Source organism: Archocentrus centrarchus, chromosome 19, assembly GCF_007364275.1.
Source record: "Archocentrus centrarchus isolate MPI-CPG fArcCen1 chromosome 19, fArcCen1, whole genome shotgun sequence".
NCBI lineage: Eukaryota > Metazoa > Chordata > Actinopteri > Cichliformes > Cichlidae > Archocentrus > Archocentrus centrarchus.
In genome coordinates this window covers 27659294-27681302 of record NC_044364.1, presented here as the reverse complement: position 1 = coordinate 27681302, position 22009 = coordinate 27659294, and the positions used below count along the sequence as shown (strand labels likewise).

General features: G+C 42.8%; 1 protein-coding gene across 1 annotated transcript in view; it reads right to left on the bottom strand.

Moving 5' to 3' along the window:
• The window catches only part of myo1d (myosin 1D), a 113452-nt gene that overhangs the window by 32352 nt on the left and 59091 nt on the right, over window positions 1-22009 (bottom strand). Inside the window, exons 17-20 of the mRNA XM_030754862.1 lie at window positions 15111-15334; window positions 13588-13726; window positions 12284-12388; window positions 11990-12103 (exon numbers count right to left, since the gene is read on the bottom strand). Of these exons, the coding sequence (XP_030610722.1) occupies window positions 11990-12103; window positions 12284-12388; window positions 13588-13726; window positions 15111-15334 (582 nt within the window). The remainder of the gene's footprint in view (window positions 1-11989; window positions 12104-12283; window positions 12389-13587; window positions 13727-15110; window positions 15335-22009) is intronic.

Here is a 22009-nt window from a genome sequence, read left to right as displayed (position 1 = left end):
TGTGGAAATCCACACAGAGCAGTAAACCTCAGAGCAGCAGCAGCCGATCACAGCCTGCACAAAGTATTGTGAGCTGGGACTCTTTTCCCCACATTGAGCCACTACAACAAATTCCACTGTAACCCCTGACTGTGCTCATTTTTCTGTTTAGGTGTTGAGGCAGAGTCGCCCTCTACAATGAAGGGAATTCTCTTTTTTCTCTGCTCATGTTTTACATAACAATGTTCAAGCTAAGTGCATTCATTAGAATCAGAATTTGGACTGAAATAAAGGTTGTATTCTCATGTAATAATATTATTTTATTATTACTGTACATTAATACAGCACAGTTAGCTTTGCACAGCTGGTAGAAATGTCCTCCAAAGAGCTACTTTTACTTTCTCACTTTGAGTACATTTCAGAGCCTGTACTTTTTTACTTTTACTTGAGTAAAGAAGTTGAATCAACTTCAACTTTTACCAGATTATTTTTTAACACAAGTATTTGTACTTCTACTTAAGTACAGAATGTCTGTACTTTTGCCACCTCTGGTTATTAACACAAATGCCTCCTCAGCCAACCACATGGCAGAAACTGAATGCATTTAGGCATTAAGACATGTCATGCTCACCTGCTGAAGTTCAAAGTGAGCATGAGAATGGGAAAGAAAGCTGATGTAAGTGGTTTTGAATGTGTCATGGTTTTTGGTGCCAGATGTGCTGGTCGGAGTATTTCAGATGGCTGATCTACTCTGATTCTCCCACACAGTGCAGCATTTTTTTGGACCGTTCTCTGAAAACCTTAGAGATGACTGACGCCACAGAAGAATGGCCAGACTGCTTGGTTTAAAGGGGTGGGGGATATTTTCTTGGTATATGTTGTGCCCCCAACTAAGCATCTTTCAAACACCACAGCCTACCTGAGTATCGTTGCTAACCATCTCTGTCTCTTTATCACCACAGTGCACCTATATTCTCATGGTTGCTTCCAGCAGGATAATGCACCATGTCACAAAACTCAAATCAGCTCAAACTGGTTTCATGACAGTGAGTTCACTGAACTCAAATGGTCACCAGATCTCAATCCCATAGAGCACCTTTGGGATGTAGATCAGGAAACTTGCACCATGCAGCTGAAAAAATCTGCAGCACGGACCAAAATCTCTGAGGAATTTTTCCAGCACCTTGTTGAATCTACGCCATAAAAAAATGAAGGCAAAAGGGGGTCCAAACAGTGCTAGCATCCTTCAGGTGATCACTTAATAAAATAGGCAGTGAGTGTATATTAATATAGAACATAGTGGGCTTTTATATAGTCTTGTCCTGGACCACTTTCTAATACACGTGCCTTTATCCTCTTAATCTCAACAGCTGGAAGAGCTTCTTGCAGTAAAGATGTAGACATGATAGACACAGGAATAACCAGCCAAGTGTCCTGATGGTCTACCTGTGATCCAACTGCAAAAAACTGCCCCCCCTTTTGTTTTTCACTAATAATAGAATTGCACAAAATATCGCTGCCGGCTCCTGATATTATAAAAATAGCCCAGAACACTTTTGTCTTCTGTATAGGAAAAAAAAAGAAAACAGTTACATTAAATGATAATGTTTTAGATGAGTTCTCGTACTCTGGTTTAATCATGGAAAAAACTCTTTTCAAGTTTTCGCAAGATAATGAAGATAATTACAAGAATTAAGCATGAATCAAGTAAACAGCAGGGGGAAATTGGTTATTGATTGATGAGATGGGGCGACTCACTGGGACAAATATAAGTCAGTATCTGGTGTCACCTGGTGTATGGGATTTCTTCTGCTGGAGAACAAAATCTGCATGTGGGGTAATGATTTATCGATCAGCCTCCCAAAGGACCAATCTAATTTTTCCAATTAGAGTCCCAAACTACAGCAGCTGCATTAAAAGGAGACCCTGTTCTGCAGCTGGACTGTCTGCTTCACAGGTCTACAAAGTCAAAGTACAGGAAGAAACACTTTACAGGTAAACAATTCTCAGGAGAAGAAAAAAAAAAAAAAGACCTCAGCTTTAGGTCTCATTAACTTCCCATTACTTTTCAGTTTATCCTGTTACCCGCCCTCTATTTAGCCTCACTTTCCTTGGCTTCCTTTGCATCTCTCCTCGGTTTTTAGTCATTTATTTCTACTTTCATTTGTCTTTCCAAGTTGAACTGCAGGCAGTGAATGTTGAGGAAACAGCCACAGGGTGGCCAGTCAGATACACTAATATCCATCACCAGAGAGCAATGCTGAGACAAACTCCCCATCACTGGCAGACAGGCAGAGACGGGTTTCGACCAGCGGCAAATCAAGCAGTTCACTTATTTGGCTTCAACATGATGCCCGTGACTTCAGAAACAAACACTTCACGTAATCACCGTGAATTAAAGCCTAAAGCCATGCCTCTCTGTACAGCAATCCACCCACAGTTAATTACAAAGTGCCGATTACATTTACATTTATATTAAAGGCTTAATTGATTGGAACGACATTCGCTGTTCTAATGAGTTGGGTAATGATACATTCTGATTTGTTTCCTTGTCTCATTTTTTTCCTCTGTCTCGATTCCTCAAATCAGTTTTACCCAAGTATGAATCTGTTAGAGCCATTTATCCCCGCAGCCATCTGTTCAGCCGCTCCTCTGTCACCATCACAAATCCAACAAAACTTGGAGATGTTGGCGTATTTCAGTCTGATTCCAGAGTGCTGGAATTGTGCTGCATGCTGTACATCTGCACTGTTAACTAAAGCATATACACCGCAGTACTTCTGATCCTTCAGGTGATCAAATCTCACAAAATCTCTGCTGCAATTATGTCGAATAAACGACTGCACGATTTTTTAGCCTTTTTTACAATGCGATGGATCCTGATGAATCTATTTCATAATCAATGATTCTCAATTGCAAAAGATTTTCTGCTCTTTGTTGTCTTGCTTGTCAGTAAGTTGATCATCTTTATGATTTGATTGATTGCAACAGACAATTTCTTTTTTTTACTTTTGGCAAATGCAACTCTTACAGATGATTCAGTAATTAATCAGCTGACAGTGAAAATAGTTTTCAGATTGGTCAGAAAAAAAATTCATCTTCAATGCAAAAAAAAAAAAAAAAAAAAAAAAAGAAAATTTGCTTTTTAAATTTATATTCTAGTTTAATATTCATGAAATAAATGAGCTAAGGCCCTGAAAATTAACCCTCTGAGATTTAGGTTATGCTCAGCGATGATCCTATATAATAAGAGAACAAAAACAAAAAAATAAAACAAATGACGCATCAAACACTATTTATATTTCTTTTGCAAAAACTGGGTTAGGGTTGCAGTCGGAGACCTCACAAAGTTAATCCCAGCACAATCTGTGCTCTTATTAACCACTACGAACAGGTATCTGCATATGAATGCGCAGAATGTGATTTTTGGCACCTGAAGCTCTCCGGTTTGCTGAGCTGACCAATCATGTTCGACCACTTGATTGCATGCACTGAAACAGTCCATGCAGAGAGCAAATAAGGAGTACAAGTGCAAAATCCATCAGCTTATTTCAGGTTATGATTTATGATTTTTTGCATTCAGAAACAAAAAGCTGATCCCACTAAATCAGGAGCCCCAAAACATCAGGTATCGTCCACAGATATTAAAGCTGTTTTTGGAAGATGATGACTTCTCTCTAACATTACGATCATAAAGAAATAGAAAAATCCAAATGTGGTGGTGAAGTCAGGACTGTTGATAATATACTTTCTCAAACATAATATACAGTATATGCATCTTACAGCACAGACAATTAACAGATTGCGATCAGTCGGTTGTTGACTCCAGAGAACCTGTTCGATCTGTAAGGAACTCCTCCCCCTGTTTGCCAATGTGAGAAAACTCCTGCACAGTATCATCAATGATTCGGACGCAGACAAAATCACAAAGGTTTTAACTCCGTGCCCTCTGGTACGACATTCTCTGCTGCACGAATGTCATGAGCATAAAATGTGGACAGCAGCTTTTCCCAGTTTATTCTTTGGGGATCAAATAAGTGGTTATATAACACATCCCAGCAGCCCTGTTAGGATAGTAAGGGTGGGGGCTCTGTGATTAAATGAATATAATAATTTAAGCTGTGCATCTATGTTGCAAAACTGCAAGGGCATCAATGAAACAGCCAGTGATGTTAGAAGGCAAAGAAATATTATCCAACTGTAAGTTTACGTATCGACGCCGTTGCCACGTATGCGTCATCACATCCTGATCTTAATTTTAGGAGATCTGCATGAAGTGGCACTTCCTTTTGTTAAATGCTTTGAGTTATTGGAGTCAACTGCTCAAGAAAAACAGCACATACTACACAGCTACATGTACATGTAAACTATTAAATTGAGAGTGTAAATAAAGTATGTGTGGCCACACTGCGGCTGTGAGTTGTGTTTGTTTTAGGTGGGGAAAAAAAAAAAAAGAGGCATGAGGAGACTGGGAGCCGGAGGGATCACAAACAAGCCTCACTGGGGAGAAGGGAGGGAAAGAGTGCACATGCCTGAACGACACCAGACATCAGCTGATCTGCCCTACCGCTCCGTATCCATGACAACACCGTCTCCTGGGAAGTTGGCATGACAACAACGGGAAGAGAGAAGCGGCAGGAGAGAGAGGAGAGACGGGAAAGTCAGCATTAGATAGGAAGTGGGGGAGGAGGAAGAGGAGGTGGGAATGGAATGAAAAATTAAAAAACTAAATGTGAAAAATTGGTGAAAAGGAGAAACATGAGTCACAGATTCAGAATTTGTTTAATTTCAATGAATGATAACAACCCAGTGATCTCACTTGTGCAACCCCAGCATGAACTGCATTATAAATCCTCTGGCAGACATTTGCTGGTTCTTCACTACAGTTTTGGCCATCTATCAGCACGGTCTTCCCTTTTAGCGGCCCTGCAGGAGCAGCAGTAAATACACAGAATAGGGCAGCCAAGTTGATGCTGTGATGTTAGCCCATCACTGCTAATCAACAATGAGCTAACTGCTCTCCCCTCGGTTTGACCTCCAATCAATAGCACCATCACGCTGCTGTTGCTATCAGCCCACATCGCTCTCCGCTCATCCTCATCCACCTTTCCTTCAGCTCGTGCACTTTTCCACCTTGACCAATTCACTCACCCTTGCAGCCTGACATTTATTACATAAAGGTCGTGTGTTATGTACACACCAGGGCAGTGATGTAACGATGAATAAAATGATGAATTAACTTTTCTACACAGATACATCATTCAGACTGAAACTGATTTGAGGACGCATTTCTTCTCCAACAGTATATCAGGAGGAATGATGGCGGAGACCATAATATGTTTCGGTGCATTTATGGTGATTTTAATTTGGTTGCTCTCTCTTGAAAAACAGTTTCTTTGTGTGCATGTGGACCTTCAATTGCTGATATTTTTAAGTCACACCACAGAAATCCCGTTCTGATCGCCTGCACTTGTCCATCTGCGATGCTCTGCATTTCCAACTCTGTGCAAAAATGCATCCTGCAACTTTGACACTGAGGAAAAAAATCACAGGAAGCCAGTTGCAGGCAGTGAAGGCAGACTGCACTGGCATAGCCAGAAACTCTTTTCAGAGCGCTGCGAGAGAGCACACATCATCATTTTGTATAGGGAGTATTTAAAGAGTCCAACCTGCATTTACTTACAGTATGGTTGTTTTGGTCTTTTTATGGATTTTTTTTTTTTAATCAAAAACAAAAAGAAATATTACCATATGTATAGTTTCAGAACACAACTAATTCTTGATATTTTAGATCAAACCTGACAAAATGTCTCTTTCCTCATGTTTCCTTCCAATTATGACGTGTATGTCGAGCTCTGTGAATACTGCATCACTCCTATTGTGTTACTGTCACTGTTACAAACCATACTGTGTGCACCGATGGCTCTCTGTATGCCTCGTACACGCTCCCTCTGAATGAACAATAACTAAAAATCCCCTTAACTCATGCTGCTCTCTCTGTCTGTCACCATCTGTCTCAACTCAATCTCCCCATTTCACTTCCAGATGCAGCGACACCGGATTTGGGTGTCCGTCCTCAAGCTCCCTAATTCCTAGTTGTCATGTTGTCAGATTCAACACTGGGGTTCTTGTCACAGCTGTCAGTGCACAGCAGCCTCATATCTTACTCATTTTTTCCACATGACAAGGGCATATCTGCCTCCAAGATTAATGCGTTACACCTTCCCTTCCTATCTCGTTTCTGCCTCACCTTCAAGGTCAGAGGTGCAAATACACTGCAGAGGGGAGCAGAGCAGGAGTGACGGCTAAAAAGTGTGTGTTAGATGTCCATTAAAGTTTTCTCTTCTGGGTGATTTGTTGAAAAAGAAACCCGCAGAAGAGAAGGTCGACATACCTGTTATTGTAGTAAAAAACACAGGAACTTGTTGTACTGTATGATTTACACCCCGGTGAGCACTGAGAAGAAGTTCTTACTCTCTCCAGTACTTTAAATAAAGGCAGGTGTAACTGGTGAGAGGTGTTGCTGCCTTCTGTATCCAGACAGTTTCTCTAGAAGCGCCGACAGCTTATGTTTATCTGAGGGACAGCCCAGCAGTTATTTTGGAGCAGGTCTGTATTAGAGACAGGCAGCTCCAAGTTAGCTCCAAATTAAGGTAAAATTCTCATTCTAAAGGTCACAAGGTCAGGTACAACTTATACAGAACCCCAAATGGAAAAGCAGGTATGTGCAGAACACCAAGCAGTAATATAAGCTGGCTAAGCTAACTTATAGCAGGAAAGCAAATAAACATTATTCACTTAAGGTAAGATGCTGGGGGAAAGTGAAAGCAATCTTCTACTGATCTGGTCACAAAGTAAAAAAAAAGAAATGACCAGAGACTAGAAAAGGGTCACAGCACTGAAGTAAGAAGAGAGAAAACTATAAAGGCAGTTAACCTTAAATGCTAAACGGCAGCATGAAGCATACAGGACACATTTGCCATGGAAACAGCCTCCTGTGCTGTGTGCATGCAGTACCATTAACGGACCTATCACAGTGAGATTGTGAATTAAAACCAACCAACTGCAAAGCTGAATGATATTGTTGCATATTGACACGTTGCCACAGGATAAAAGGCTGGTGGGAAAATCAATACTGTCACCTCTGCTACAGATTCAGGAAGCCACTCAAACTGCTTCCTGTTTATAACATACAGCAGCAGATCAGTAAGGAGGGTTCGAGGTGGATGTCAGTCCAGACTCATGTGAAAATACAAAGGAAATTAACTTTAAAAAGTATCAAGTATATTCATGTTTTGCAAAGAAAACAAAGTTGTGGATGTTGCTGCGATGAATTCTAAAACGTGGATTATTCACACACATCTTCAACCCGGCAGCCCAGAAGATCAATACAACAATCAGGGTTTCAAAGTAGGCGTACTAGATTAGTAACAACAATTCAATATTCACCCACAGGTGAAATACGGTCACAATCCGGCCTTCTGTTCCCGAGGTAAGGAGCTGAATTATGGCAGGAGATGTGTTTTTGCAAAGCAGTTTATCCTCAGGTGCAGGAGAACGTGAGACGTTAGTGAAACACTGCCTTTAGAAGAATGGCATCTCTGCACGTGCAGCTGTTGGACTTTGCTTCCCAACAGTTAAACAGCCTAAAAATATATCCATCCATCCATTCTCTTCCGCTTATCCGGGGCCGGGTCGTGGGGGCAGGAGCCTAAGCAGAGAAGCCCAGGCGTCCCTCTCCCCAGCCACCTCCTCCAGCTCATCCGGAGGGACCCCAAGGCGTTCCCAGGCCAGCCGAGAGATATAATCTCTCCAGCTTGTCCTGGGTCTACAACGGGGCCTCCTCCCTGTGGGACATGCCCGGAACACCTCACCCAAGAGGCGTCCAGGAGGCATCCTAATCAGATGCCCGAGCCACCTCAACTGGCTCCTTTCGATGTGGAGGAGCAGCGGCTCTACTCTGAGCCCCTCCCGGATGGCCGCACTCCTAACCTTATCTCTAAGGGAGAGGCCAGCCACCCTTCGAAGGAAACTAATTTCTGCCACTTGTATTCGCGATCTTATTCTTTCGGTCACTACCCAAAGCTCATGACCATAGGTGAGGGTAGGAACATAGATCGACCGGTAAATCGAGAGCGCAGCCCGAAGAGGTTACATGGGCCCGCCCTCCTGTAGGCCCACCACCCGCAGGAGGCGTCGTAGAGGTCGGGTGCAATGTGTGTCGGGCGGTGGCCAAGGGCGGAGGCCCTGGTGGACTGATCCCTGGCTATCGAAACTGGCTATTGAGACATGGAATGTCACCTCTCTGGTGGGGAAGGAGCCTGAGCTAGTGTGTGAGGTTGAGAGATACCAGCTAGATATAGTTGGGCTCACCTCAACGCATGGCCTGGGCTCTGGAACCAGTCTCCTGGAGAAGGACTGGACTCTGTTCTAGTCTGGAGTTGCCCTCGGTGAGAGGTGGCGAGCTGGGGTGGGTATTCTTGTATCCCCCCGGCTTGCTGCCTGTACATCGGAGTTTTCACCGGTGGACGAGAGGGTAGTTTCCCTGGGCCTTCGGACTGGGGAACGGGTCCTGACTGTTGTTTGCGCTTATGCACCAAATGACAGTTCAGAGTACCCACCCTTTTTGGAGTCACTGGGCGGGGTGCTGGAGAGTGCTCCATCTGGTGACTCCATAGTCTTGCTGGGAGACTTCAACGCTCATGTGGGCAATGACAGTGAGACCTGGAGGGGCGTGATTGGGAAGAACGGCCTGCCCGATCTGAACACGAATGGTGTTTTGTTGTTGGACTTCTGTGCAAACCACAGTTTGTCCATAGCGAACACAATGTTCGAACATAAGGATGTCCATAAGTGAACATGGCACCAGGACACCCTATGTCACAGGTCGATGATCGATTTTGTAATCGTATCATCAGATCTGCGGCCGTATGGTCTGGACACTCGGGTGAAGAGAGGAGCTGAGCTGTCAACTGATCACCACCTGGTGGTGAGTTGGATCAGGTGGTGGGGGAAGATGCTGGACAGACCTGGCGCACCTAAACGTATTGTGAGGGTGTGCTGGGAACACCTGGCAGAAGCCCCAGTCCGAGAGATCTTCAACTCCCACCTCCGGCAGAACTTCGACAGCATTCCGAGGGAGGCTGAGGACATTGAGTCCGAATGGACCATGTTCCGCACCTCCATTGTTGAGGCTGCTGCTCAGAGCTGTGGCTGCAAGGTGGTTGGTGCCTGTCGTGGTGGTAACCCCCGAACCAGATGGTGGTCACCGGAGGTGAAGGGAGCCATCAAGCTGAAAAAAAGAGTTCTATCGGGCTTGGTTAGCCTGTGGGACTCCGGAGGCAGCTGACAGGTATCGGCAGGCCAAGCAGAATGCAGCTCGGGCAGTGGCCGAAGCAAAAACTCGGGTGTGGGAGGAGTTCGGCGAGGCTATGGAAAAAGACTTTCGGACAGCATCGAAGTGATTCTGGCAAACCGTCAGGCGACTCAGGAGGGGAAAGCAGTGCTCCACTCAAACGGTTTATAGTGCGGGTGGGGTGCTGCTGACTTCAACTGAGGCTATAGTCGGACGGTGGAAAGAATACTTCGAGGACCTCCTGAATCCCACTGACACGCCTTCTGTAGTGGAAGCAGAGTCTGGGGACGAGGGAGATGACTTGAACATCACTGGGGGTGAGGTCACTGAGGCAGTTAAACAACTCCTTGGTGGCAGGGCCCCTGGGGTGGACGAGATTCGCCCTGAGTTCCTGAAGGCTCTGGATGTTGTAGGGCTGTCTTGGTTGACACGCCTCTGCAACATCGCGTGGAGATCTGGGGCAGTGCCATTGGATTGGCAGACCGGGGTGGTGGTCCCCATCTTTAAGAAGGGAGACCGGAGGGTGTGCTCCAACTTTCGGGGGATCACACTCCTCAGCCTCCCTGGAAAGGTCTATGCCAGGGTGCTGGAAAGGAGGGTCCGTCCGTTAGTCTCACCTCGGATTCAGGAGGAACAATGCGGTTTTCGTCCTGGTCGCGGAACGCTGGACCAGCTCTTTATCCTCTCAAGGATATTCGAGTGTGCGTGGGAGTTTGCCCAACCAGTCTACATGTGCTTTGTGGACTTGGAGCAGGCATTCGACCGTGTTCCTCGGGGTGTTCTTTGGGAGGTCCTGAGGGAGTATGGGGTGTCTGGTCCGTTGTTGCGGGCCATTCAGTCTTTGTACAACCGCAGTGAGAGCTTGGTCCGTATAGCTGGTAATAAGTCGGATTCGTTTCCTGTGGGTGTTGGACTCCGTCAGGGCTGCCCTTTGTCACCGATTCTGTTCATAATTTTTATGAACAGAATTTCTAGGCGTAGCCAGGTGGCGGAAGGCTTCTTCCTTGGTGGCCTCAGAGTCTCATCTCTGCTCATTGCAGATGATGCGGTCCTGTTGGCTTCATCAGGGGGTGGCCTCCAGCTCGCAGTGGAACGGTTCGCAGCCGAGTGTGAAGCGGCCGGCATGAGAATCAGCACCTCTAAGTCTGAGGCCATGGTCCTCAGCCGGAAAAGGGTGGAGTGCCCCCTCCAGCTCACGAACGAGTTCTTGCCCCAAGTGGAGGAGTTCAAGTATCTCGGGGTCTCAAAATATAATAAAATATATTTAAAATGAAGGTTTTGTTCAATAAGACTTTTTCAAGCCAATCAGTCACAGCAAACGTTTCTCATTTTTGCACCATTTTTAACAGCATGTTGACACACCGAGCAGTTAATCAACTCAAGAAAGTGTTGAAGACTTTCTCTAATCACAGGAAACTTTATGAGTAGCACTCAATTACTAAATACTCACATAAAGGTTTAAACTAATGTACAGCCCGAGAGGAATAAATCCAATTCCTGCTCTCTCGCTTCTTATAAACACTTGGCAATTCATATGTTTTATTCCACCGGGGTAGATTCTTAATTTCCAGTATATGATTTCAGTTTAATGCTGTAGCCAGTTTAATTTAACTTGGCTATAAGTGGGTCATTCTGTAGTAAATTCGGAGTTTAATTTGGTGCTATGTACATACATGGTTGTGGTTAAAGATTAAAATACACGACTGCCTCATCACACGAACCCTCACAGCACTGTCTGTTTTATATCAATCAGAGGAGCAGAATTTAGAAGCCGTCCTCCAAAGTAGGCCTCACTGACTGCCACCGGGGTAAGATCAGTTTTAGGCTCGGACTTGTATTTATTTTATTTTTTAGCTCTGAATCAGTCTAATCTATGAGAAAAATGAATACCAGTCAAACCCTTCAGTCCAGTTTAAAGTATCTTTGTGAAACCTTCCCCTGGGACAAACGTCTTGCAGTTCTAATGCAGTCTTTTTAAACCCATTTAAAAACCCATGCATTTATTTCTCAGCGTTTGTCCTTTTTGCTTATTTTTTTAATCTTCTTTTTAGCGTCTTTGTGTTTTATTCCATATTTTTAGTGTAAAAGACTTTGCACACAGGCTACAAAACAATTTCTCAGGACTTCTCATCACATGCTGAATATGGATGACTCCAGGGAGAGCTCTGAGCAGTTCCAGTGAAGACAAATTGGCTGGTTGGATGAGAATCGGATGGTTTTATGTGAAGAATTCTGAAATGCCCGAAGCAGCATTTTATAAGGAAAAGGCCTACCTAAAATAAATTCTTTATATTTATTTCACCACATCACCACCACTATCATAAAACCCTTATTTTGCGTTTGTGTATGAATTCATAGCTGTCAGTAGCCGCAAGTGTGACAAGATTATTTCTTTTACTAAATCAGGAAGTTTAACTTATGCATATGCTGTAAATTTATATTTCATTTATCATGTTTCAGTCTGAAATTTGTCAACACACAGTTCAAATCAATTCTGACCCACAGCTTTTATGGACTTACATCTAGAAGACTTTGTTACATTAAACAGATAAAAAGCATGTAACCCCTGCACTGCAGGGTCTATCACAGCAGTATCTAATGACCTGATTTTGCCTGCTTGCAGTAAAAGAGGCAGTAAAAGGAAGAGTGTCATACGTTGTAGAGAGGGATGTTCTTCATGGGTTTGTACTGCTTGAGGGGGTCCATCTTGTACAGGTGGCGGTCAGTGATGAGCACAGCCCGGTTCTCCGCCTTGTGGAAACGGTTGATCTGGGAAACACAAAGCCCCTCATTAGTCACACCGCAGGATATAGTAGGTGCGCACAAACACAGTGACATTTATACATCCTGTGGGGAGATTGTGCGAGCCAGCAGCAGTTGGGTCTATGCATTTGTACACATGTTGTGATCGTGTGCACATGTGGTTAGTTTGCTCTGAAAACCTGCTACCTTGCGTACGTTGCAGGAGAACAGGACTCTCATGAATTTGTCTTTCCGCTGCAGCTCGCTGGAGACCAGTGTGAATGACGCTGCTGTATCAGGGCTGTCTCGCTTCTGTCAGACACACACACACACACACACACGCACGCACAAAACTAATAAATTCACAAAGAACTTTCAACCTGCTCGAGTTAAGATGAGCTTATAAATATCCTATTTACGCATTCAATTTATTGTTAATGAATTTATTATCTCATAATGAAAACGTACTGTTGCTGAAGTTTTGAATGAATAAATTGTCTAATTCATACACAATTAACCTTGGGATAGCCACAACATCCACTTACAAATAACGCTGGCTTAATTGGGTACATTCCAGTCCAGTAGTTGCACTATATAGTAATTACTAATTATTGGAAAAACAGCAGAGCCAACATTATATTGTTAAGATGCTTATCTTCTTATTTCTTCTAATGTTCACCTGGTGTAATTGAGGTCTACATGCTAAATGTGATGTCTAAAATTGTTTGCCTGCTTTTTAACAGGTTTATTATGCTTGGTTTGCATTTACATCACATTGTTTCTGGTCTTGTTTGTTAGTTTCTCTTAACTTTTAACAAAGCTGCTCAAAGAATACAACTGAAAACTTTGGCTTAAACTGGAAGATGTCTCCATAGACTGTATATAAAAGTTGGACGTGGCCACCATGACATCACTTGCAAGCTTCTGGACAACAACTTTATTGGTCAGTTTGTGAAATTGGACCTAATGAGCGAAGGTGGATTAGACTGAGAAACCAAGTACAGTGTAACATGTCAATCACATGATAGGGACACCCTGAAGGATACTCTGCTTTATTCACAATCTGACTAAAACATATTAATAATACTGCAACCATAATCTTATTAAGAAAGTGCCCTTTTTTTTCTGTGCTGCTGTAGAAAACAAAGCAGGACTTCATGTTTGGACACAGCCAATCATAGATGAACTTACTAACAAATTTGCATAAATACTGCAAGTATAATAAGTCCAATCAAGGATTCTCTGATTAAAGAGTCAGCAAACAATGAAGCAATTAAGCCACATGTTTAATACCAGCATGGCACTCTACTTTTCAATGCTTCATGCTACAAAGTGCACAGTACTGAGGTTCAATAACCAGGGCAGCCACACTCCCACAGAGTAACACCGGCTGATGCAAGCTGCAGGACAGAGTCACACATAAAACCTGCATAAACAAAGCTAATAGTGTCTATTTCACTCTGTGAAATGTGTCTTTTCATGATTCAACTCATGCTATGCTTCCTACTCACCAGATAGTTTCCTTCCCAGGCTCGCTGTAGCCCCAAATCAGCCCTCTGGCCCTTCAGGGCCTCCAGGCTGGCTACCTTGGCCCTCACCTGCAGGGTCTCCTCTGGAGATAAGCCTTTGATCAGTGTCCATGCCCACCACCTGGAAGCAAACGCATCGAAAAAAGGAAAAAAACAAACAAACCCTCACACACGGAGCAAACCTAGAGCAGAGGCAAATCGAACTTTCTATATAAAGGATGCTGCATAGAGCCCTGTTATTGTAGTCGGGTCAGTGGGGCGTTGCAGTAGAACGGCAGTCGACCCCAGCTGTACTGTACTGTACTTACTGACAGCCGACATAATTCTCTAGGAGGGCTATTTTCTCACTGTGCCCAGCTTCAAATAGAAAAAAGGCAAACAAACAGACAATGGGATGAAAAGAAGTGATGAGCCTTTGATGGAGAGTGAAAAATCAATGCCCAGTGTGAGCCCAAGGCAGAAGGAAACATGTGTAAGTTGCTTCAAAAAGACTCATCTGGATGGAAACTAACACTCGAGGGCATGTGTTGTCTCCTGTGGTTGGGAGTCAGATTTACTTTCAGTTTGGCCAATTTAGGAAAATGATTTTCTTCAAAAGAGAACAATTTAAAAACACTTGGTCTGAAAAAGGCTCATCCTTTGCTATTGTTCTGAACGTATAATCAGAAAACACTTGGTCATCATTAAAAACTGAAATATACTTTCAGCTTTTCTTTGGGTTTGCTTCAAATAAAGGCAAACTGAAAAAGCAGCGACAGAATCTTAAAGCGTTTTCACACCTACAGTTCATTTACTGAGTTTGTAGACCTGTGGTTTGGCTTCTTTTCACACAGAGAAAACACAAAGCGAACCAAAAGCCAACAATATAACAATGCAACAATGTAACAATGCAACAATGCTCAGCCTGCCTATTGGCCAGGTGTGTCTGAACTAGTGGATAACATGGAGAATTTACTCCTATCATATATTTATCTAATATTTCAGGCAAAACTCTACTTGGTATATTTTTGGTACTCTGCAGTGTACACCTGTTTCAGATGTGCAGATGCAAACAAAGTAGTGACATTCAAGTATGGACCAAACAACCACAACAAGACCCTTTGTAGGAGGTGTGGTTCTCGGTGTGGTTCCACCTTGTTCTACCAGGTGTACGCTGCAAGTCTGAGCTAAATGCTTTCTCGTAGTGCTTTGTATTCTGGGATGCAGCAATTAAAGCAGATGTGCAGAGTATACAAACTGTACAGCTACCTGTAAAATTAACCAAGGGCTCACTTGTTATCCACACAGCACCTCCTTACTTTTGTTGCTCCGGCTCCAGACACATTTGGCCACTAGGCAAACTAAACATTCTCACGTGTTTTGTAGTGATGTATTCTGGTTCAGTTGGTGTTTTCTCTGTGTGAAAAGAAATCAAACCACAGGAAAAAGCTAAATAAGCTAAATAAACCAATTACAGGGGTGACTGTTTAAAAATCTGCCTTGGCAGATGTTCTCTAGCTGAGTACCTGCTATGGATGCTCTTGAGTGCCTCTTCAAACTTGCGCAGAACTTTGGGGGGCGTGGGCCACTTCACATGTCTTCCATGATCCTTCATGGATCGCACATTCCTGAAGCGGCGGTTAACCTCACGGATGTAGGACTTGACCTTGTAGCGTCGGTAGGCCTGCAGGATGGTGAGGGCGGCTCGCATGCGTCTGTACCGCATTCTGGCTATAGTTCCCCTCCACACCTGGAGACCATGGACAACAAAGAAAATCCATGCAATTGCAATTACAGGTGCCCGCATAGAAAATACTTTTAAATGCTTTATGCCAATCATTGTGGGGTTTATAGCTTACAGTGCCTCTCTTTCCTCTCCTAACGCAAAATGACATGTTGATAATTTTCCAGGCCAACCTTTATTCAGTCATTTGTGATTTGGGATGATAGACCAAGTTTGCCTCATATAAATCCATCTTTATCGTGATCTAATAACATCCTTCACATCTGACTTAACTCTACATACTCTATGTTAACCTACAGATCATGGAGGGAAAAGGTGATCTTACCTGAAGTTCTCTAATTGCTCTAAAAACAAAGTTACACAATACTGTAACATTAGACTTCGTTTTTGTGTTTGAGTAGATTCCTGTGTTTGTGCTGCTGAGAACAGTGTAAAGCTTTGCTAGCAATGGGCCAGAGACTCCTGCAGTGATTAATGAGGTCTGGCCACAGCTTATCTGCAGAGCACTTGTTAAAATGTTGAATACAGCAGCATTCTTGTAACCATGCTTCAAACGAGCACGGCAATTATGACAAATTCAACTTCAAGACAGGCAAGAACCTGAATTCAGGACGTGTGGCAGAAGATGCAGATTTTACAGTAATAAACTGTTTATGGAGACTGCAGTGCAAACACTAGCATTACCGTACATTAGCAACCACACTTCCACCCACACTTCTGCCCACTCCTTTTTCAGATATATAAACTAAATCCACAAATATAGCGTATTTATTATTGTAGCGTATTTTGCCTTATTTTATATATTATTCTTTTCCATTTCTCCCAAATGATTTCCATATACTGTTTACATGTTCAAAATAAACTGAACAAAAACAAACCCACATGGGTGACAGCACTAAAACCTATTCTCTACTCTGCCATTGATCCTTTACTCTAACTCAGCAGTGGAACATCTTTTAGTGTAGTACAGAAAACAAAGAGACTGAAGAAAATCAAAGCAGCAGAGGCAGAATTATTATTACTCTTTGTTCATACTTGTCAATAACAATTAGGCTTCACCAGAGCCACAGAAACAACATATTTTAAAACTGTGGATCAGAAGCAAGCAAAAAATCTACCTGAAGCCAACATGAATAATTTAGCAAAGACAAACAGGCAACTGTCAGAAAGAATGAGAAAAGTATCCCAGACACACAGAGAAAACAGTGATGATCAGCAGACCTGCTGGAGCGGCAACAAATGTGATGACTGTAACAGACCACACTGGAGATCCCACCCTGCCCTTAGACAAACACTGATACATGTTATCAATAATTTAAATCAGCCTTTATGTGGAGAAACAATTTCCAATAACTTGCCCTTTTATGTACCAAGTAGCTCGACTAGCTCATGAATCAGTGATAAAAGCTAACCATAAAAATGTACAACTCATTGCACTTAAATATGAATCATGAGGCGGGCTACACTGTAGCAATAAATACAGCTTATAGCAGTATTTATAGCAGCAAATATATAAGCACATACTTCAAAGTATCAAGCACCCAATTTTTTCATTTGCAATCATAGAAAGCAATCATTTGGTTGAGACTCATCATTATAAGTCATTTACACTGCTAATTTGTTTGCTAAACATTTCTGATTCAGTCTGAATTCAGACTACAAGAAGGTTAAAATAAAGACACCCCCCCCCCCCCCCCCCCACACACACACACACACACCTGCCTGTAACCAAACAGACCGAGTGGCTGTTAGACCCTCTAAAACATGAATAATAGATGTAAGTGGGACCCCAGAGAACCATAACTCCTAACCCAGCCTCACTAAAATCACCAGCATATGTTCTCCTTTCACTGTAGTCCCTCTCTCTTATAGACACACACACACACACACACACACACACAACCTCGCAGTTTGTTCCACATTTAAGTGACTACATTGTGGCTAAATAATCTTCAGTCATCAGTAATCCAGGGTCACAGACCTACAAATCCAAGGCAACACTGCAGACTGAACTGGAGGCTCTCTAGCAGATATCATCTCAGTGTAATGCGCAGTAATCATAGACATCATGAATATTTAATCTTTTAAAGTGCGGGGGAGGCCGATGGCAAAGAAAAGGATTTCTTGCATTTGCATATTAAAACTGTGGAGGAGGCTGTTTTCACCTGATGACACTAATAAATGCCAGAGAGGAAGAGAAGTCATGCACTGCAGAACTATGGAAGTAGCAGAATAATGAGCCATAGCAGCTGAAAATGCTTCATGTGTAGTGTAGCATTATTTTGCAATGTGAAACTTTTTAATTAAAGCATATAAAGCATGGTCTGACCTGACCACGTCTTTACTACTGAAGTGGAAAGAGGATGGTTTTGAGAAGAATCACACTTTGATCAATGAGAGGAGGCTGGTCAGCACACTAGCTTGGTGATCAAGCTGGGTTTAATTTGTATCAACTTTGGGGATTATAGGTATAATCATACATTATGTCTATTAAGCTGAGAACAGACCGAGCAGGCTCGAAAGAATCAAGTAATCAGCTCCTCGGATGTTAAATGATCCATGCTGAAGTATGCTGGCCTGGTTTCTGTGCACAGTAGATGCAATTCTTTGGATAGTTGTGTTAATTATTAAAGATAAGGAAAACAGAACTGTTTTTCTGACATAGTTCAAGAAAAAAAAGTCTTTATCTTTGATCTTTTGATGCTCAGACACAAACTGTTCCTCTAATGCTGCGTCACTTTACGTCTTCAGACCACGTCCCCCGTTTTCTCCAAGCTGCACTGTTTCTAATACATAATGCATCAGAGTGAGAAAAGGAGGGCGGCTGCACAGTCATCGCTAATTGACCCCTGAGAGGACTCGCCCACGTGCTCAGGGTGATGGTGGTGGGAGGAATGAATGGATTTCAGTGACGGCGGCGTCCTCGCTTCTCTCTGAATGAGGTTAACAGTTGCTTTCATCTGAATGCTGAAGGGGCTCCGAGCGTTACGATGAATTAGGCAAAGTTTTAGGAGTGCGCACTTTACTGTCAAAATGTCCCTGGTGTGAATACCAAACTAAACTAAGTACATTTAAATCAGAAATTAAAAACACCTTACCATCTAATTTGTATTTATTCCATAACAACAGGTGGGAAAATGGCTTTTTGTGTTGTAACTCATTTTTTTAATGCATGTCAGGATCTTGTGTCTTAATCCCATTTGAATTACGTGCTACTTTTTAATCTATACCAGGACAAAATTTTATTTAAATACTTTTAAAATAATTTTCTGTTAATGAACTGACTTAGAAGAAAGCACATGGGTATTGCACAGCTTTCATTTATAATGAAAATAATTATTAGCTCATTTATAAGGTTGTACCTTGTCTTACATAATGAAAATTAAAATAAATACCTAATAGTATCACAACATATGCCACAATAATTATGTTTAAACTGTGTAATGTGCAGTTACAGCATCATCTTTATATTCTTTTGTTATATTATGTTGGTGCATGATTATAATTACACTTGTACATAATACATGATTATAAATAATTCCTTCCTTTAGTGAAAAGGAACTATCGTTTCCATCGGCAATAATTTATATTTGATGTTATAGCTCCTTTCCAGGACCACCTGACCCTCCTGTGTGCAAACAAGAAAGGGTAACGGGGGGGTGGGGTTGAAAAGTGGGTCAGAACAGGAAAGGAAGTTCCTGCGGCGTTCAGCACGTAGAGGGAAAAGCTCAGACAGAATTTGCGGTGGACACTTAACGTTTTTAACACTCGGTTTGACTTCAGCTCTTTACAGCTTTGGTGTTCTCCGCGGCTGGCTGCATGACCAACAACACAACAGCAGCACAGACTGGTTATCTGGTCTACCAAACAGTCACTCTGGTGACAGAAAACAGCTACAACCTGTAGACCACCTTCTTCAAAGCCATGCGTAGGATCCGCACATAGCTTATTTGAGCCCAAAGGTGGGGAACGCAACAGGAAGACCTCCCCAGCACAGCACAGAACACAGCTGGCATCAACGACAGGAGGCAACACTGAGTAAGTGGGCCATTGTGTGCTGATGTGGTTATGTGAGGTTTTGTCTGACTGGCGACACCTATTGTTCAGGAGATAGTGTGGTACTCTCGCACTAAGCATTGGTATAAATGGCACAGAGCTGTGGTGACGTGAAGCGACCGATGGGGCAGGTATACCGGCGCCCTAAGTCAGACACAGACGCATTAAAGGAGGAGGCGATGGAGGGCATGGGGTGCAAAGTGGCTTGCAGAGGAAACGGTAACTCTGGGCAGGTTAAACATTGTGCGCAAGATTTTCCAGTTGGATATGTTGAACGGTTATCAGCTAAACCACGGCCACAGAGAGCAGCTGCTGTCAGCTGATGTGCCAGGATTGTGAGTAGAGTTTGACTTTGCAAACAATGTCAACACACACTATACTCAACGTTTATCATTATATTCATCCTGATGCACAGCCTCCATCTACTTTTAAGTGCTGTTTAACACATAAAATTCATTGTGGATTAATATTTATGAGGAGACTTTTCATAGCATTCCATTTATTTTTGTTTTATATAAAGAAAACTACTTCTTGAATATACGTTTTGTTTTACCATATTGCAGCACACATTCAGATTCTCCAAAGCTTGTCTCATTTTTGGGATCTTTTTACTGTATGAAGTTGATATTTAGTACTGTGAAGCATGTCTGTGTCATTTTGTGATATCTGCCACCCCAAACACACTGCACAGTCCCAGCCCATATGTCCTCACATCATAGACTAAGTAACAAAGCAAAAAGGGGCCAAATTAGAGTTTCAGTGTAAGCTGAGTTAAGATGTTGCCTGCCTCATAGCCACATGGTGCACGGGCCTATGCCAGATCAACAGCTGCGTTCATCTAAACTACAGGTCACTAATCACATTGTAACCTACGGGGGTTGGAGGTGATAGGCAAAGCAAAAGAAAAAAGGGTCATAAAGACATTACTGTCTCCACACTGGGGCTTCATTAAAGTGTGTGACAGGCAGAGCAATGTTAAAGTTATGAAGGGCCATCTAGCCACCTGTGCAGGTGCAAACACGCCCCATAAACACATTTTCTGCTTCTCACACAGTGTTGCAGACCTGCTGCAATGATGGTGGCGGTCTGATGAAGATGACACTCTGGGGATTGTGGATAAATCAGGCCAATAACAAGGCCCCTGACGGTCTGCCCCCTTACTCTGCCGGCCAATAAAGCCATCAGATCATCTTTTCAGAGACTCTGCCTCCACCACGCTTCGGGGGTGTGGATTTACGAGCTCATCAAAGCCAGACTGGGGATCTTCGTCGCAACAAAGTGGGACTGAAAGCTGGGGTGTTATTTGAGGGGCTGGCTAGAGTAAAAGCATTCACAAATCACGTGCCAGAGCTGGAAGGCTTCAGTTGAAATGTTGAGTAGAACACAGACAGGGCACTTTACTGTCTGGCATTACTGAATGCCTTTAATCTGAAAGTATTCTGTAGCTCCAATAAAAGGCCCATTAACTGAAGTGGACTGCAGTGTTGGCAATTTAAAAGGTCTAATCCAAAGCAGGAAAAAAAACAACCATTCACCTTGCTGTCACCCAAACACAAAGCGTGACCAAATTCCGACATGGAAAGTCAGATAGGCCGGTGTGTCTCACTTCACTGCACTGCACTGCACTGCTGAATGCCTGAGTTTCCACATCCTCTGGGGATATTGAGCTGGTTTTCCAGCGACACGCTCGATACGCGCATTGGGTTGCGGGGTGTGTGTGACAGAATTTAGTGAAGCTTCAACGTGCACTGACCAGAGGCTGTCACAGGGAAACATTAGGCTGAAGCTCAGGTCAGCAGTCATTATCATAAATCAATAAAGTGCTCGAGTGAGCAGCTCACTGCACGGTAAAGATCAACAGCACAATGCAAACACTGATTCCTCATTCCTTCAAATCCTGAATATGCTGTCATTTAGATTTTTACCTCCGGCTAATTACACTAACGATGTGAAACAAATGTGTTCAAACTCAGTTTAAATATTACAATCTCACTGAGAGGGACAGGAATGAAGAGTAAATCGAACAGAGCCCCATCCATCATTTAGATGGGACAGGACCAAACTGATTGGAGAAATATTGCCAATGCTCAGCGGAACGAGCTTCAAAGAACACACATTAGTCAAACATGTTTGAAGGACAGGCAATAAAATCAACTAATTGATTCATCTGCTGAAACCACCGGGTCATTAAATCCCCCAAATACTCAGCCCGTCTTCACAGCATTAATGAGACTCACATTCTTCCCCTTTAACAACAAAAATGTTTCAGATTTTTAACCAACAAAATCAACTTAAATGAAATAAAACTAACGTCTCATGGCTATTCAAAAAACACACAAATATATTCACATTTTCTCACTCTTCAAATCTCCCACATATTTAAAAAATAATCCAGAAACATTGTTTTCCTTTCAGTACGCATTTTATCTTTCCAGTTGAAGGTTTGATAGTATTTGATCCAGTGCAGAACATTTGGTGTATTCATTTTTTTCCTTCCAAAACACCATTATTAGCTTTGTGGCATTTAAAAAAACTGAAGATCTTGAATGTCAAAAATGCCCTGTGAGGTTTTTCTTTATGTTCTTCTGGCAGAATGTAAATGAAAAAAGTCCATACTGCACCTTT